Source organism: Scyliorhinus torazame, chromosome 11 (assembly GCF_047496885.1).
Source record: "Scyliorhinus torazame isolate Kashiwa2021f chromosome 11, sScyTor2.1, whole genome shotgun sequence".
NCBI lineage: Eukaryota > Metazoa > Chordata > Chondrichthyes > Carcharhiniformes > Scyliorhinidae > Scyliorhinus > Scyliorhinus torazame.
In genome coordinates this window covers 112,205,895-112,224,483 of record NC_092717.1, presented here as the reverse complement: position 1 = coordinate 112,224,483, position 18,589 = coordinate 112,205,895, and the positions used below count along the sequence as shown (strand labels likewise).

At 46.4% G+C, this 18,589-nt stretch overlaps 1 protein-coding gene across 5 annotated transcripts in view; it reads left to right on the top strand.

Annotated features, from left to right (window-relative positions):
- The window catches only part of LOC140385450 (centrosome and spindle pole-associated protein 1-like), a 344,086-nt gene that overhangs the window by 16,340 nt on the left and 309,157 nt on the right, over positions 1 to 18,589 (top strand). For all 5 annotated transcript variants that reach the window (XM_072467626.1, XM_072467627.1, XM_072467628.1 and 2 more), the window contains exons 3-4: positions 15,983 to 16,100; positions 17,668 to 17,771. In XM_072467626.1, the coding sequence (XP_072323727.1) occupies positions 15,983 to 16,100; positions 17,668 to 17,771 (222 nt within the window). The remainder of the gene's footprint in view (positions 1 to 15,982; positions 16,101 to 17,667; positions 17,772 to 18,589) is intronic.

Below are 18,589 nucleotides of genomic sequence, written 5' to 3'. Positions count from 1 at the left end.
GCATGGATTACAAAAGCAGGGTAGTCATTTTGGAGTCGTATAGAATTTTGGTGAGGCCACAGCTGGAGTACTGTGTGCAATTATGATCGCCACATTGTCGGAATGATGTTATTGAACTGGAGGGGGTGCAGAGGCGATTCACCAGGATGTTGCTTGGCATGGAAGTTATGAAGACTGGTTGGATAGGCTTGGGTTGTTTTTGCTGGAGCAGAGAAGACTAAGGGGTGACCTGATCGAGGTGTACAAGATTATGAGGGGCATGGACAGGGTGGATAGGGAGCAGCTGTTCAGTTACGTGGGCACATAAGTTCAAGGTGGGGGGCAGAAGGTTTGTGGGGGGGGGGGATTTGAGAAAAACCGTTTTTAACTGAAGGGTGGTGATGGTCTGGAATGTACTGCCTGGGAGGATGGTAGTGGTGGATTGCCTCACATGTGTTTAAAAAGTACCTAGATGATCACTTGGCACATTGGAACATTCAAGGCTGTGGGCTAGTGGTCAGGGACAGGATGGTGTGACTACAAGTGAAGCAGGTTAGGGGATCCAGAGCGCACAGCCTTGGCCCTTGCAAGTTCAACAGGTTTGAGTTTTTTCTGCATGTTTGGATGACAGTGGAGCTGGAGAGTTGATGAGAAAACTGGTCATGATACCGTGGTACAGGATGTCATTTAAGCGGCGAAGTTACAAAGAATTCAGTGGTCTAGTGGGCAGTATAGTCAGACGGGTTGACACCATTCTCTGCAGCAAAGAGCGTGAGTCCAGAAGGCTGTGTTGCCTGCTTGATGCCAGGGTTCGGGACATCTGCTCAAGGTTGGAGAGGAACATGCAGTGGGAGATGGAGGACCCAGTCATCATGGTCCATCTAGGTACTAATGACATTGGACCAGGAAGGAGTTTTGTATAATTAATGAGGAGCTTGACACCAAGTTAAGAAGCAGAACCGCAAAGGTCTCTGGATTATCACCTGAGCCAAGTGCTGGGACCGGTCGTCTTGCAAGTTGCATAACTAGTGAAGTAGAGAGGGTTTTAAAATTAGTGGGGGCGATGGATCAAATTTGGGAAGATGTGGTAAATCAAAGAGTGGAGACAAGGCAAAAGAGAAAGTTATTACAGGAAATTGAAAAACAGACCATGATAGGAAGGGATCGAGAGTACAAATCTAACAAATGATATTAGAAGTAATTAAAAGGATAAAACAAAAGGCCGTGTCCACCATCTACAAAGCACAAATCAGGAGTGTGATGAAATACACTCCATTTGCCTGAATGAGTGCAGCTCCAACAACATGAAGCCCAACCATCCAAGACAAAGCATCTCACTTGATTGACACTGCCTCCACAAACATTTCACTCCCTCTACAAACTGGCAGAAGTCTGTACCATCTGCAAGAAACACTGCAAGACACCAAGGCTCCTTAGGCAGCACCTTCCAACCACCACCTAGACGGACAAGGGCAGCAGACACATGGGAACAGACACACCGCCACCAGACGTTCCCCTCCAAGTCACACACCATCCTGACTTATAATGAAATTACTTCACTGTTGTTGGGTAAAAATCATGGAACTCCCTCCTTCACATCGTTGTGGGTAGTGTACCTATACCACAAGGACTGCAGTGCTTCAAGAAGGCAGCTCACTGTCTCCTCGAGCATTTAGGGATGGGCAATAAATTCTGGCCAACCAGTGACGCCCACATTCCGTAAATGAATTAAAAAAAAAAAAAAAAGAATCTGAATCTACTAACCATTCAAAACCAAACAGTTGAACTGAGAACGCACACCGGAATGAATAAATACGGCTTAACGGCCATTACAGAGACATGGCTGCAGGAGGGCATGGATTGGGACCTGAACATTAAAGGGTCCAGGACATTTAGGAAAGACAGGAAGCAAGGGAAAGGTGGATGGGTGGCCCTGTTATTTAATGATGGTATTAGCACAGAGGAAACCAGCATGTGGAAACAGTTTGGATGGAGATGAGAAATGGTAAAAGGCAAGAAGTCACTTGTAGGAGTTGTGTACAGGCATCCTAATAATAACCGCAGGGTAGGGTGGAGCAGTGAAGGAAGAAATGATGGGAACTTGTCAGAAAGGCACAGCGATAATTGTGGGAGATTTTAATCTATGTATAGACTGTAAAAATCAAAGGAGTGAAGGTAGCTTTGATGAGTTCATAGAATGTTTCCAGGATAGTTTTATAGAACAGAATGTTTTGGAACCAACCAGAGAGCAGGCTATACTTAACTTGGTATCGTGCAATAAGGTGATTATAATTAATGATCTTCTAGTGAACGCACCCCTAGGTAGCAGCAACCATAATATGATTGAAATTTACACTCAGTTTGAGGGAGAGAGGAGTGGGTCCGACACTGTTTTAAAACTTAAATAAGGGCAATTATGAGGGCGTGAAAGCAGAGCTGGCTAAATTGAATTGGCAAATTAGGTCGAGGGATCGGTCAATAGTGGCAAACGTTTGAGTAGATATTTCAAAATGCACAGAATAGATACATTCCGCTGAGTAAGAAAAAGTCCAAGGGACAGACACACTATCCACGGTTGACTAGAAAGGTTAAAGATAGCGTCAACCTAAGACGGGATGTCAGAGGTAGGTTCTTTACCCAGAGAGTAGTGGGGGGCATAGAATACACTGCCCGTGGAAGTAATTGAGTCAGAAACATTACGGACCTTCAAGCGGCTATTGGATAGGTACATGGATTACCGTAGAATGATGGGGTGTAGATTAATTTGTTCTTTATCTAGGGCAAAGGTTCGGCACAACATCGTGGGCCGAAGGGCCTGTTCTGTGCTGTATTTTCTATGTTCTATGTTGAGACGAGAAGCTAGAATGTGAGTCTGGAGAATGTGGTCCTCTAGAATGTGAGTCTGGAGAATTGATAATGGAAAACAAGGAAATGGCACTTGAATTGAACAGATATTTTGCATCCATTTTCACTATCAAGGATACAGGTAACATCCCTGAAGCAGCTATAAATCAGGAAATGGAATGGAAGGAGAAACGTTGGAAAATTACAATCACCAGAAAAGTGGTACTAAGTAAATTGTTGGAGCTGCGGGCTGACAAGTGCCTGGGTTCTGATGAACTTCATCCTATGGTTTTCAAAGAAATGGCAAGTGAGATAGTTGAGGCATTGGCTTTAATTTTCTGAAACTCCTTTGATTCCGGAAAGGTCCCAGTAGATTGGAAGATAGCAAATGTAACTTCTTTATTCGAAAAGGGAGGGAGACAGAAAGCAGGCAACTAATAATAATATTCTTTATTAGTGTCACAAGTAGGCTGACATTAACACTGCAATGAAGTTACTGTGAAAATCCCCTAGTCGCCTCACTCCAGTGCCTGTTTGGGTACATTGAGGGAGAATTCAGAATGTGTAATTCACCGACCAAGCACATCTTTGGGACTTGTGGGAGGAAATCGGAGCGCACAGAGGAAACCCAGGCAGTCACAGGGAGAACTTGTAGACAGTGACCGAAGATGGGAATCTAACCCGGGTCCCTGGCACTTGGATAAGTTCAAGGTAAACGGGTAGAGTCACCATGGCTTTGTGGAAGGGAACATCGATAAAGTGAGGGGAGTCCAACAAGGTTCTTAAGTGTTTTTATTTGGGACTTCAGGTGGCGACCATGGAGTGAGTAGCTCCTGCTCGTGGTGGAATTTTTAGATCTTTTCCCCGGCTAACGGTGGAGCTGAGTGATGGTATAAGGTGCAGGAGAGGTGGAAGAAGAGAGTATCCCACCGGTTTATGGATTTGTGGACCAGATGTGGTCGAAAAAGGAGGGAGCAACTGTTGAAAGCTGGTGTGGAGCCTGCGACACTGGGGAAGATGGCGGAGTGTCAGGGTCCGAGCCTGACTGCCCAGTGGTCGACAGAGCAGTTAGTGTCCTTTCTCCACGAGAAGTTTGCCCAGCAGAGGAAGGAGATCTTGGTGGACCTGGCCAGGTTGGTGGATCCTATAAAGGTAGGGATCACCGCATGGCAATGAGGTTGGAGGCCCAGGGCCAGGCGATCCGGAAGGTGGAGGAGACGGTGGGAGAACATGCAGAGCAGTTCGCCTTGGCTGCAGAGATTGGGTTGATGAGAGGTCAACAGGCTGCAAGATAAAGTGGAGGAGCTGGAGAATAGGTCGCGCAGGCAGAATTTGGGGATTGTGGGCCTGCCGGTGGGCAGTGAGGGAGCATATGTGGCATGAATGTTCGAGAAGCTGCTGGGTGAAGGAGCATTTGCTCGGCCCTTGGAGGTGGACCGGGTGCACAGGGTGCTTATGAGGAAGCTGCAGCAAAGTGAGCTGCCGAGGGCGATGGTGGTGCGATTGCACTGGTTCCTGGATAAGCAGGTGGTAAGTGTGTTGATCGGGGTTGAGAATGCTATTTTGTTATGGGGTGGAGGACAGAAGTCTGCTGACAGGGGAGGGACTGATGAAAGGTGACGGGGTGAGGGTCGATGACTGGGTGCCCGAGGGCGGGCCCGAAGAGGTGCGGGACGTGGACTGGTCAAGGAATGCCTAGGAAGGGCTATGGATGATAAGGGAGAGGGGGGGGAGGGCTGCAGGGGGCTGGGTGGCCCCCGACAAGGCTGATCACATGGAATGTGAGAGGTTTGAATGGGTCGGTCAAGAGGGCCCGTGTGTTCGCGCATCTGGAGAGCTTAAAGGCTGATGTGGCAATGATACAGGAGACACACCCGAGAGTGGTGCATCAGACTAGGCTGAGGAAGGTGTGGGATGGGCAGGTAAAACAAGGGGAGTGGCAATTTTGATTAATAAGCGGGTGGCATTTGAAGTGGGAAGTACAGACTTGGGGGGGACTGGGGGGACGGGACGGACACATTTATACACTGAACTGGGATGATGTAGAGTTGATGAGGCGGGTATTGGAGAAGATCCCTGATCTGGAATCAATCGGCTGATTTTGGGGGGCGGGACTTTAATACGGTTATAGATCCAAGGCTGGATCGGTCAAGTTCGAGGACCGGGAGGGTGCGAAGAAACTAAAGGGGTTCATGGAACAGATGGGAGGGGTGGACCCGTGGAGGTTTGGGTGGCCGAGAACGACGGGAGTTTTCTTTTTTTTCCCCCATGTACACAAAGTGTACTGCACAGCAACACAGTGGTTAGCACAGTTGCTTCACAGCTCCAGGGTCCCAGGTTTGATTCCTGGATTGGTTCTGCACGTTCTCCTCGTGTCTGCGTGAGTTTCCTCCAGGTGCTCTGGTTTCCTCCCACAGTCCAAAGTCCAAAGATGTGCAGGTTAGATGGTTTGGCTATGATAAATTTCCCTTAGTATCCAAAAGAAAGGTTAGAATCTAGGACTGCTGTTCATCTTCGTGAACCTCGCAAACTCCTCACTCGTGAATGGAGTGCCGTTATCCGTGACCAGCACCTCGGGAAGGCCATGCGTACTAAACGACAAACGCATCTTTTCACTTGTTGCGCAGGACGTTGTCCCCTGCATCTTATGCACCTCTAGCCATTTAGACTGGGTGTCAATTAATAGAAGGAACATGGATCCTTGAAAAGGGCCTGCAAAATCTGCATGCAAGCATGCCCAAGGCCGCCCTGGCCATTCCCAGTGATGTAGGGGCGCGGCCGGCGGAAGCTTCTGATGCTCCTGGCAAATGGAGCAGTTTTGGGCCACCTTCTCAATGTCAGTGTCGAGGCCTGGCCACCAGACATAACTCCGGGCCAACATTTTCATTTTGGTCACACCTGGATGCCCATTGTGCAAGTCTGTTAGTATCAGCTCCTGGCCTTTTTCCGGGACAATCATACGCGTCCCCCACAAGAGGATGCCGTCTTCCAAGCTGAATTCTGACAGCTAGGAGGAAAATGCCCGCAACTCGCCTGGGAGCTGTCTATGCTGTCCACCATACAGGACTATGTGCCGAACCTTTGACAGGACTGGCTCCGTCTGGGTCCACTCACGGATCTGTGATGCCGTGACAGGCAAGGTGTCCATAAAATCTAGGGTTGCAACCACCTCACCGGTCGTGGGGGTCGACATGGGGCTGGTCGATAAAGGCAATCGGCTCAGTGCGTCGGCATTTGCTATCTGCGTACCTGGTTTGTGCTCCAGAGAATACTCGTATGCAGCAAGCAACAAAGCCCAGTGCTGGATCCGTGCGGAAGCAGTGAGCGGTATTGACTTATCCTCTCTAAAAAGTCCCAGCAGAGGCTTATGATCAGTCACGATAGTGAAATGGCGGCCATACACCTACTGGTGGAAGCGTTTCACCGCAAAAACCACTGCCAGGCCCTCCTTCTCGATCTGCGCGTACTTTTTCTCCGCTGCAGTCAATGTGCGGGAGGCGAAAGCTATCGGTCGCTCGACCCCGTTCTCCATCTTGTGGGACAGGACGGCCCCAATACCATACGGGGATGCATCACGTGACGAGCAAAGGCTTTCCCGGATCATAGTGGGTTAGTAACCCAGACGACGACAATTGTTGCTTTACCCGCCGGAAAGCGGTTTCTTGCGGCTGACCCCAAACCCAGGTGTGATTTTTCTTTAGCACAAGGTGCAAAGGGGCCAGCATAGTTGCCAGATTGGGGAGGAACTTCCCGTAATAGTTTACGAGACCGAGAAAAGAAACGAAGATACGAAGTGTCAGCCGGGGCGGGGGCCTGTTGAATTGCACGCACCTTCTCTGCGACGGGGTGCAAACCTTCGCGGTCCACCCGATAACCTAGGTAGACTACTTCCTTTGCCTGAAATACGCACTTTGTGCGACGTAAACGGACTCCAGCCTCCGAAAAGCATCTAAGGACAGCCTCCAGATTTTCCAAATGTTCCTGCTCCGACGTCCCTGTAATCTAAGGAGACAGCAACACGTGGTAAACCTCTCAAAATGCCTTCCATAACACGTTGAAAAATTGCGCAGGCAGAGGATACTCCAAAGGGCAACCATGTATATTCATCGTTACATATGGTCGGGAGGCAGGGTCCAGCTCCAACTGCAGGTAGGCGTGACTCATATCTAATTTTGTGAATGAGAGTCCACCTGCAAGCTTCGTGTAGAGATCCTCTATGCGAGGCATTGGATATCAGTCGAGTCGGGAAACTGTATTCACTAAGTTTATAGTCGCCACACAAGCGAACTGTGGCATCTGGCTTCATTCCTGGTACAATTGGTGCTGCCCAGTCAGCAAAACGGATGGGCCTGATAATACCCAAACTCTCCAAATGAGTGAGCTCCCCTTCTACCTTCTCGAGCAAGGCGTAAGGCACCGGGCGCGCCCGGAAATAGCGCGGCGTGGCTCCTGGTTCGACTTTGATACGGGCTACGGACCCTTTTATTTTCCCCAAACCAGGCTGGAATACATCTGGGTATCGTCCTAGCACCTCAGTCAACCCTTTAGAAACTGTTTGGAGGATGTGCTGCCATTGCAACCGCAAATGGCGTAACCAGTCCCGACCCAACAGGCTGGGCCCATGGCCGTGCACCACGATAAGTGGGAAACGCCCCTCCTGGCGTCCATAAACAACAGGGATCATTGTAGTTCCTGCAATGTCCCGTGGTTCCCCCGTGTAGGTGGCCAACCTGGTCTGTGAGTCGGTTAATGTAAGGGTCTGTATACCCTGCTTGATGCGGTCGAATGTCCTCTGGGCGATCACGGAGACCGCTGCGCCAGTGTCCAACTCCATCTCCAGCGTGTGGCCATTGACCCGTACTGTCACCTTAATGGGGGCCACACGGGGAGCTGCCACACAATGCAGCTGCAGGCAGTCGTCCTCCGTCTCCACGTCCTCCGGAGTAGTCGCCGCAGGTTCATCCACATGGAAGGTACGACCCCTGGGCTGGTCCCAGTTACGGCCCCTGGCTGGTCCCAGTTTCGGTCGGAACGACGGCGCCTCTGGCGCCCCCAGGACCGCCGTCTGCGACGGGGTTGGCGCCTACAAGTCTGACACAGACAAGGCTCCTCATCCATTGGTTCTGGAGAAGGCTCCCTTCGGGGAGGAATGTCCGACGGCCACTGGCGTCGGTCCGGACGTTGCCTCGCCCAAGGTACCGCAGGAGTGCGGGGGGACGTTTTCGGATGGAAGGGGTAGCGCCCCAAGGCATGCACTTCCATTCCCTGTAGCTCCTGCACTCCTCGTTCTGCGCTCTCTCGGGACAATACTATTTGAATGGCCTGTTGAAAAGTCAATGTTGGCTCCGCTAACAACTTTCTCTGGGTGGCTGCATTGTTAATACCGCAAACCAAGCGGTCGCGTAACATTTCTGACAAGGTCTCACCATAGTCACAGTACTCCGCAATCCTGCGTAGCCTGGATAGAAAATCGGCAAGGGATTCTCCAGGGGTCCTCTCAGCGGTATTAAACCGGTAACGCTGGACTATCGTGGATGGTGTTGGGTTAAAATGTTGCCCCACTATATTCACAAGTTCATCAAACGTTTTGGTGTCCGGCGCAGCTGGGTACGTAAGGCTCCTAATCACCCCAAACTTATGCGAGCCGCAGGCGGTGAGCAATATGACCACCTGGCGCTCGTTTTCGGTGATATTGTTAGCCCGGAAATAGTAACGCATCCGTTGTGTGTACTGGTTCCAGCTTTCCAGCGCAGCATCAAAAACATCCAAACGTCCGTACAGAGGCATGGTATAATAGAAAACAACTTCCAACCTGTATCCAACAAAAATCCAGGGAGGTGGCTTCAGCAGCGTAGACAGCTATTCATTTAACCCTCGTCGCCAGTTTTGTGAGGGCCACGAAGAATCCAGCACGAGTTTTAAGGATACAAAGTAATAACATTTATTTACAATAACATATATATATATTCCAAACTGGCCAGCTTTATTTATACTTGGAGTTTACTAATGGTTTCTCCGCCCCCCCTCATTGGGGAAGCTCATACTCCCACAGGATTGTGGGATTGTCATTAGTCCCCAGCCAATGGTAAGCAGGCAGGTTATAACAGCGGGTAAATAGTATTACGGGATTTGTGTGGGCAAATAAGACCCCGCTGGTTAAGAGACTGTTTTTGGAGCGCAGTCGGGGGGGGGTGGGGGGTGGGATGGCGCTGCCGAACTTGTGCAGCTATTACTGGGCAGCGAATGTGTCTATGATTCGGAAATGGGTAATGGAGGGAGAGGGGGCGGCGTGTAAACGGTTGAAAGCGGCGTCCTGTACAGATACTAGCCTGGGGGCACTGGTGACGGCACCATTGCCGCTTCCGCCGAAACGGTGGCGGCGGCGACACTGGGGATTTGGGGGCAGTGGAGACGGCATAAGGGTGAGGTAGGTGCCTCAGTCTGGACCCCGATACGGAACAACCACAGGTTTGTTCCAGGTAGGATAGACGGTGGGTTCCTAAGCTGGCACAGGGCGGGAATCAAAAGGATGGGGGACTTGTTTATCGACAGGACTTTTGCCAGTCTGAGGGCGCCAGAGGAGAAATTTGGGTTGCCCCCAGGGAACACTTTTAGGTACATGCAGATTCGGGCGTTTGTGAAAAAGCAGGTGGGGGAATTCCCGCTGCTACCTGCCCGGAGGATACAGGACAGGGTGGTCTCGGGCATGTGGGTGGGGGATGGCAATGTATTGGGCATGTACCAGGAGCTGCAGGAGGCGGAGGAGGCCTCGGTGGAGGAGCTGAAGGGCAAGTGGGAGGAGGAGCTGGGTGAGGAACTGGATGAGGGCTGACGCCCTGGGCAGGGTCAGTTCCTCCTCATCTTGCGCCAGGCTGAGCCTGATTTATTTTAAAGTGGTGCACCGGGCGCATATGACAGAGTCGAGAATGAGTAAGTTCTTTGGGGTATAGGACAGGTGTGTGAGATGTTCAGGGAGCCCAGCGAACCATGCCCATATGTTTTGGACACTTATGGAAAATGCTATGTCCAAGGTCTTGGACACTCGGGTAAAACCGAGCTGGGGGATAGCGATATTTTGGGTATCGGAGTCGAAAGAGGCCAGAGTTCTGGCCTTTGCCTCCTTGGTAGCCCGGAGAAGGCTCTTGTTAATGTGGAGGGACGCGAAGCCCTCCAGCGTAGAGGCTTGGGTCAGTGACATGGCGGTGTTTCTCAGGATGGAGAAGATGAAGTTTGCCTTGCGAGGGTCCTTGCAGGGGTTCTCCAGGAGGTGGCAACCGTTCCTTGACTTTCCCGTGGAACGTCAGATGGAGGTCAACAGCAGCAGCAATCCGGGGGGGGGGGGGGGGTTGATTTCATTTTATTTGTAAGGGGCAAATGCCCCACCTTGTTTTGTTTGTTAATTTGTTAGAGGGTTGTTGTTTTTGTTGGCATATTGTTCTCTTTGCATTATATTTTCTTTTGTGGTGGTTTGTAAAAAATATTGAGAAATTTTGAATAAAAAATTATATAAAAAAGAAAAAATGATCTGGAGGAGGAATTAGATGGGTCACCTGTTAATAAGTCATCAGGACTGGATGAGATCCAAGGGATACTGAGGGAAGTGAGTGTGGAAATTGCAGTGGTGCTGGCCATAATTTTCTAATTCTGCTTAGATCCAGGGTGATGCCAGAGGACTTGAGAATTGCAAGTGTTGCAGCCTTGTTCCAGTCAAACGACTGTGACTACAGACCAGTCAGTATAACCTTGGTCGTGGGGAAGCTTTTAAAAATGATAGTTTGATACAAAATTAACAGTCAGTTGGGCAAATGTGGGTTAACAAGGAAAACCAGCATAGATTGGGTTCTTTAGAGGTTGAGGGGATAGATGAGGGTAATGCAGTTGATGTGGTGTACATGGAGTGCAAAAAGCTGTTTGAAGTGCTGCACAACAAATTTGTGAGCAAAGTTAGAGCTCTCATGGAGGAAGACAGGCAATATCAACATGGATGTGAAACTGGCTGTGCCACAGGGAACGGAGAGGAGTGGTGAATGGTTGTATTTCTGACTGGAGTGGTATTCTCCAGGGATCAGTGTTGGGTCTGATATATACTAATGACCTGAATTTTGGTGTACAGTGTACAATAAAATACACAGAATCTAGGGATTTATAAATGGGCACAGAGTACTAAAGGAAGGGCCCTTCCTGTTGATTCCTTTACTCACTATTTCTTTTATTTTGTCTTTAATGTTTTTTGTCCATGCATGTTACTGGAGACATACCCTTAAGTCAAGCAGAGGAAGTGTCAAAAAAGTACACCATGTTTAAAGCTCTGTAGTTTGGGTGCCCGGTAACAACAGCGATTGGTTCCTGTCCGGTGGGATTTTTCGAAGAGAACTCGGGAGAAACCACTGGACCCTCGAGGTTTCTCACTGCTCTGCTGCCTACTGTCTGAAGACAGAAGGTTTTAGACCCTGAAAGACGCAGCGCACTCTCGCTCGAATGCTGGCTGCCTACTCTTTCTGTGAGTCTACAGTTAAAACCATTGTATGCTGAAAGAAAGATAACATCCATCTGAAAGCCTCGACTGAAGAAGGAACTAACTGGAAGATGTCCATATGAAGCAAAGATTCTTCTCCTTTTACTTTCACCATTATTTTACATCCCTCTTTTGTGTGTGTGTGTGTGTGTATGTAGAGGGTGGGGTGAGTTAAAAGAGAAGGGGGTCAAAGATTAGATAATAGTTGTATTATTTGCCTATTTATTTATAGGTACTGCTAAATTGTTTTTAAATTTACAAACCTGGTGGCTGTAATTATTGGGCAGCCGAAGACCTTTGGTATTTAAAAATAAAAGTTAATTTCAACCGCGTTGCGATTCCGGGTCAAGCTTGACTACACTGGCTCAGGTTGCCTGAAGACTTTATAAAAAAATAAAAATTTTTAAAAATGTTTTTAAAATGTTGGTTTGCCTCAACTGGAGTAATGCTTCACATTCTGGGCATCACAATTTAGGAGGAATGTGAAGGCATTCAAGAGGGTGGAGAAAAGATTCTGGGGTATAGTGCCAGGGATAAGGAACTTCAGCTATGTAAATAAATTAGAGAAGCTGGGGCTGTCCTCCTTGGAGAAGAGAAGGAGATTTCATAGATGTTTTCAAAATCATGGAGGGCCTGGTCAGAGTAGATAGGGAGAACTATTCCCATTGGTGGTAGGATAGAGAACCAGAGGGAACAGATTTGAGGATTGGCAAAAAGAAGCAAAGGCGACATGAGGAAAATTTGCCTTACACCAGTTAGCATCTGGAAATGCACAACCTCCGTGTGAGATGGCAACAAATTTAATTGTGGATTTCATAAGAGACTTGGATTTGAAGAGGAAAGATTTTAAGGGCGACAGGGAAATGGCAGGAAAATGGCACTAGGTGCATTGATTTTGCAAAGAGGCATCACGAGGACAAAAAGACAAATTGACTCTCTGTGCTGTAACTATTCTGTGATTCAGTGAATGTCAAGTGGGATTAGATTTTCTCTTGCTGGAGATGATTGTTGCCTACCAGTTAAATGACACAAATGTTGTTTCCCACTCATCAGCTCTTGTCTGAATGTTGTTCAGCTCTTGCTACATATGGACAAGGACTGTTTTAGTATCTGAGGAGTCGCAAATTGTACTCAACCCTGCAATCCATCAACAAACATCCCCGATTCCAATTTATGACAGAGGGAGGGTTGTTGATGAAGCAGCTGAAGATGGTTGGGCCTAGGGCACTGCGTTGGGGAATTCTTCTCTCTGGGGCTGACGTGATAGGCCTCCAATAACCACAACCAACTTCCTTTGTTCTAGGTATGACTCTAACCAATGCCGAGTTTTTCCTCTGGTAACCTATCGATTATAATTTTGCTCGAGTTCCTTGCTGCCACACTTGGTCAAATGCTATCTTGATGTCAATGTTAGTCACACTAACTTCACCTTTGGAGTTCGGCTCTTTTATCCATGTTTGGACCGAAGTTGTAATGAGGTCAGGAGCAAAGTGGCGTTGGCAGAATCCAAATTAAGCATCATGAGCAGGTTATTGCTGTAAAAATGTCGCTTGATTGCATTGTCAATGACACCTTCCATCATCTTTTTAAAAAAATAATATATGTTTATTAAAGTTTTTTAACAACACAATTTTTTCCCCTTACAGACAATAACCCCCCCCCCCCCCCCCCCCCCAGTAACAAAATAACACACAATCGCACTGAGCAAGATATATGCATGGCAAAATGGTATATTTACATAGCTTTATACACTGGCTCTTGCCCGCACGTGCCAGTTTCCCCCACCCTCCATGTCATCTCCTGCTCATCCATCCCCTCAAACAATCTCCCCCCCCCCCCCCCCCCAAGGGTTGCTGCTGCTGCTGACCGACCTTCCTCTAATGCTCCGCGAGATAGTCTAGGAACGGTTGCCACCGCCTGGAGAACCCCTGCGCAGACCCTCTCAAGGCAAACTTAATCCTCTTCAGCTTTATGAACCCCGCCATGTCATTTATCCAGGCCTCCAGGCTAGGGGGCTTCGCCTCCTTCCACAATAGCAAGATCCTTCGCTGGGCTACTAGGGACGCAAAGGCTAGAATTCCAGCCTCTTTCGCCTCCTGCACTCCTGGCTCATCCACTACTCCGAATATTGCTAGCCCCCAGCTTGGCTTGACATCTTCCATCATCTACAGTAGTTGATGATTAAGTGTAGACTAATGGGGCAGTAATTGGCGGATTGGATTTGTCCTTTTTGTGGACTGGATTTACCTGTCAGTTAGGCACCAATGTTGGAGCTGTACTGAGACGGTTTAGCTGGGGGCATGGATAGTTATGCAGCACATGTCTTCAGTACAGAGGCATGCAAGTCCTTGCCCAACAGCCCTAGATTCAGCCTGCTCCCATTTATAAAAGCACAAGTTAATCCCTAGTTAGTGCCTACCACCTGCATACAATTGAACATAATTAATATACCATTAACAGATTCCCTTCTCTCTAAATGAAAATTAAGGTTTCTATCTACAATCAAAATATCGAAGCAAATGAAATATTTTTGTACGTTAACAACACTGCTGCATGAAGACCTCCAGCAATTTATTTGTACATGCATTTACTTTTCTAAAACACCAACAGGTGATGACTTGCATCCACCCATTTAAATTTTGAGATTTTCTTTCCAGCGTTTGTTTCAAGCCAGCAAGGTCAGTATGTAATTTTTTTCATTCACATTTTGTAGACTGCACATTATCCCACAATGATCTACATAACATTCAATGGATGTGCTATATTGTGCTATATTCAGTACACCCATTGTAAAGTTTACCATTGTAAAGAATATTACTTGAGGTTTTTAACAAGCAAGTCCCATATCTACTGCCTTCACGAGAACCAGTATTTTTCACAACCCGTTTTATTTTCTTAGTCTCCCAAAATAGAGGACAACATTCCCCATTCTTGCCCATCAGAAATATTATGAAATCAGCTGCACAGGAAGACTGAAACATTAAAAATGACTAGTTTCATGGTCACCTATGGATAGCAAATTTATACATGTATCCAGGTGTAATTCTTTTGATGTTCCATGTCAAGTTTCATTGTGTCTTTTACGTAACAGGTTTATTCAACGGCATAGATATCCCATTAGAGACTAAATCAGCACTTAAAATTACATTCTAGTTATTTTACATGGAATTATAATTTCCTTTGATCTCAATATGTTATTGCCAAATCTAAAGCAAGTAGTCATTTTATATTTATTAACCCTGTGTTGTTCCTCACTACTTAGTGAATTAAAATAGCATTTTATCGAATTTGTCCCACCTACTGTCAAAATGCAAGCACTATCCAGTATGGCACAGTTAAAGGAGATAACAACTAACACATTCATCACAGGACTAAAACTGATTTGACCAGTATAATTTGTTTGGATTTATTATCTTCATCCTCTTCCTCTGAATTCTCTTCACCATGTGTCATTTTTCAATGATCCTACCTCTTTCCTTTGTGCAGTTCACCAGATAATGATACATCAAGTCAGAGACCTGAAGCACCTGAAATTGTTTCTTATGTATTCCTTTCTTTTGCTTGTTATCGATCATCTAATTTTTGCTTCTATTGTAATAGCCAGATCTGCTAGGAAGATGCTTTCATTCCCATTCTGCCTGCCTTTAATCCTTCCATTTTATTGATGGATATGTCCGGTATCTGAACTGTTTCAAAATCTGGCAATCATTGAGTCTTCTATTTTTGTCAGTGTGGAATATCTATTTTTTTCCATGAAGGCTGAAGGAAATTACTCTTTCCCAGGAATTTTTTTCAAGGCTCAAAGATCTGATTCAACAGAGTTGCTTCCTTTGAGAACCAAACATCTATCTGTTAGTACCAGTTGCCATGTGATGCACCTTCACACGATCCATTAATTTAAATAGTAATATTTATTCTGGATTTCCCAAATTGAATTTCATCAATCCTTTATACAATCTGTTAAAATTAATGGTGTGTTCTTCCTCGGACTGACCATCTTTTTTCGGAAATGATCGAATTTTGACCATGCCACATAGGCATTTAACAGATTGTGTATTTCATACAGGAACTCTAGGTTCCAAACCTTCACCACTATCCAACTGCCAGGGATACATCTCACACAATACTTCTGATTTTACTATTTTTGGGAGGTGATAATGTTAAGGCCGTACTTTGTATTTTCATCCATTCAGTCGTGACCCGTGTCCACATATTCATTTCATTCTTCCATTGATCATAATCCATTGACTCCAAGAACCTTGATGGGTAATCATACCCTGAGAATTTACACTTGCTTTCTGCCATTTCCACAATGGTTGCTAGGATTTTAGTCCTCTGTTTGAAATAATTTTTTTCTAACCTTCACCTTTGGGCAGCCATTCTCTGCCACCATGGTCCAGAAAGCCTGGTGACGATGGATAGAATGGGGGCCAATCTTTCTATGCTTTTAAAATCAGCGTTTATTGATAATACAAGCATGGGCATCCTAACCCAACTGCCAGTTTCAGTCTGTTCCTGCTTTTAGGAGCACAAGTGACTTCCTAGTTAATGCCCACATAAAATTAATATACAGTTTACATTGTCTTTGTGATACATCAACTGGAATTGTCTCAAATTATTTTTTTTTAAAAACTTGTTTTCTAGACAAATTCTTCAGAGCCATTCAGTAAGACTGGTCAAACTTCAGACTCCATGTCTAAAGGAAATATCCTTCCAGGTATTCAGTCTATGAAAGAAAATCTACAAACTGGCAGATTTGAAGGTACAGTGTAGTTGATAACTAGCAACATGTTGGATTACAAATAATTTTACCCTCCCCTTTGTGCCTCAGTGGGTAAATGTAGGTTCTGGTACAGGACTTGACAGTTTCTGAACAGCAATGTCCCAGGAAAAATCTTTGGTCTGTGTTGAGATACATATTTTCCTTGTGTATAAGAGTGATGTGGGTTAGCTTTTGAATGCAAGCTGGTCAAATTCAGCTACATGATTACATAAGATTGCATTGAAGGCATGACACAGAAACAAATGTTTAGTTGAACTAGTCCATGCTAATCCTCATTAGTATCACTGATTTTGCAATTCATCCCAAACTTTTCCAGCCGTGGAACCCTTTTGCTCTCCCAAGAGTGCTGAAAGAACCCCTGAGAAACATCCTTATTGTATTAACGAGTAAAGCCACAAAACAAGAGTCTTGTGCAATAGGTACAAACATGAAATGAATGAAATGAAATGAAAATCGCTTATTGTCACAAGTAGGCTTCAATGAAGTTACTGTGAAAAGCCCCTAGTCGCCACATTCCAGCGCCTGTTCGGGGAGGCTGGTACGGGACATTCAAAAGCAAACTTAAAATATATTTCTATGCTGTTATAGATACACTTACTATAAAATTCAGTTATTCAGCAAATTATTCCAAGTCTATCTCTTCGTAATTTTTAATGGGAGCATCCTCTCTTCCGCCTTGACCATCCTCCGCCCTTGCCCACTCACCCTTCCCATCCTGGCGGGGCCCTTCTCTGGAGGGGTCCCCCATGCTGCAGTCGTGACTCCCTTATTTAGATTTAATATCCATGTTTTTTTTTTTTTTTTGATTTATCACTTTTTTAACATTTTAACATTATGTGCTTTTGATAGACCGCTTTATTATTGACTTATCCTTATTTTAGTAAAAACTTGTCAAACTTCAATCCTGAAGCGCATGATTCAAACATATATTTTAAAATATTTGTTGTATGCATGTGATTTTTACTCAAATGCATGAATCACAGATTCATATAGCACAGGAGGCCATTTGGCTCTTTGTCTGTGCTGGCTCTAGAAAATCAATCCACCTAGTGTCACTCATCCCCTCACTTCTCACTGTAGCCCTGTACGTTTTTAGTTTTCGGATAATCCAATTCCCTCTTGAATGCCTCCATTACACCTGCCTCCACCATGCTGTCATGCAGTGCATTTTTATAATCTTTATTGTCCTAAGTAGGCTTACATTAACACTGCAATTAAGTTACTTTGAAAAGCACCTAGTTACCACATTCCGACGCCTGCTGGCATGAAAACAATTATCTTCATGTCTCCATTGTGTCTTTTGCCTAATAGCTTAAATTTGTGCTGTCTTTTTGTCAGCCCTTCCAACAGTGGGAACATTTTCCCCTATCTACTCTTTCCAGTCCCCTCATGATTTTGAATACCTGTATTAAATCTCTCTCAATCTTCTATTCTCCAAGGAAAAGAGTCCCAACATCCCCAATTTATGGTCACTGAAGTATGCATGAGTATGCAACAATAAGATAACTGAAATTATATGTGTTTTAAAAACAAACTCTATTTTCAGAAGAAAACTATGGCTTAAGCCTTCCACTTGGATTAGAATATGATCTCAAGAAACAGAAATTGAAGGAGGAACTTCGACAAGACTACAGACGCTACATGGCAGAGGTAGAGTCTTGCATGATATATTGTGCCAGTCCCAAGGTGCAGAGAGGTTTAAAAAAAAAAGTAAAGTCATCTATCTTTTTCCCCTTTCCTATTTTGAAAACAGGATGACTCGTGCTGTTTATAAAAAATGTCCATTGTTTTTTTGTTGGTCCCATCTTTCTCTAGAAACTAGATGCTTATTGTTGATAGGCTCATTAAATAGGAGGAGAGAGGGGATGGTAGCGTGGAAGGAGAAACAAATTCTCAACTGAGCTTGATCTCTACTTATCTAATTCCATTTCAGCATTAATTTAGTTGTTTTCAGGAGTACGAATTTGTCTTTCTCCCTCTCTTTTTCAACCTCCCATTCACCAGAATAAAGTTAGGAACAGCATAGATTGCCAGAATCAGGGACGTCATTCTCCGACCCCCCCCACCGGGTCGGAGAATCGCCGGGGGCTGCTGTGAATCCCGCCCCCGCCGGTTGCTGAAGTCTCCGGCACCGGAGATTCGGCGGGGGCGGGAATCATGTTGCGCCGGTTGGCGGGCCCCCCCGCTCGATTCTCCAGCCCGGATGGGCCGAAGTCCCGCTGAGAAATTGCCTGTCCCGCCGGCGTAAATTAAAGTACCTTTCTTACCGGCGGGACAAGGCGGCGTGGGCGGGCTCCGGGGTCCTGGGGGGGGGGGTGCGGGGCGATCTGACCCTGGGGGGTGCCCCCACGGTGGCCTGGCCCGCAATCGGGGCCCACCGATCCGCGGGCGGGCCTGTGCCGTGGGGGCACTCTTTCCCTTCCGCCTCCGCAACGGTCTCCACCATGGCGGAGACGGAAGAGACTCTC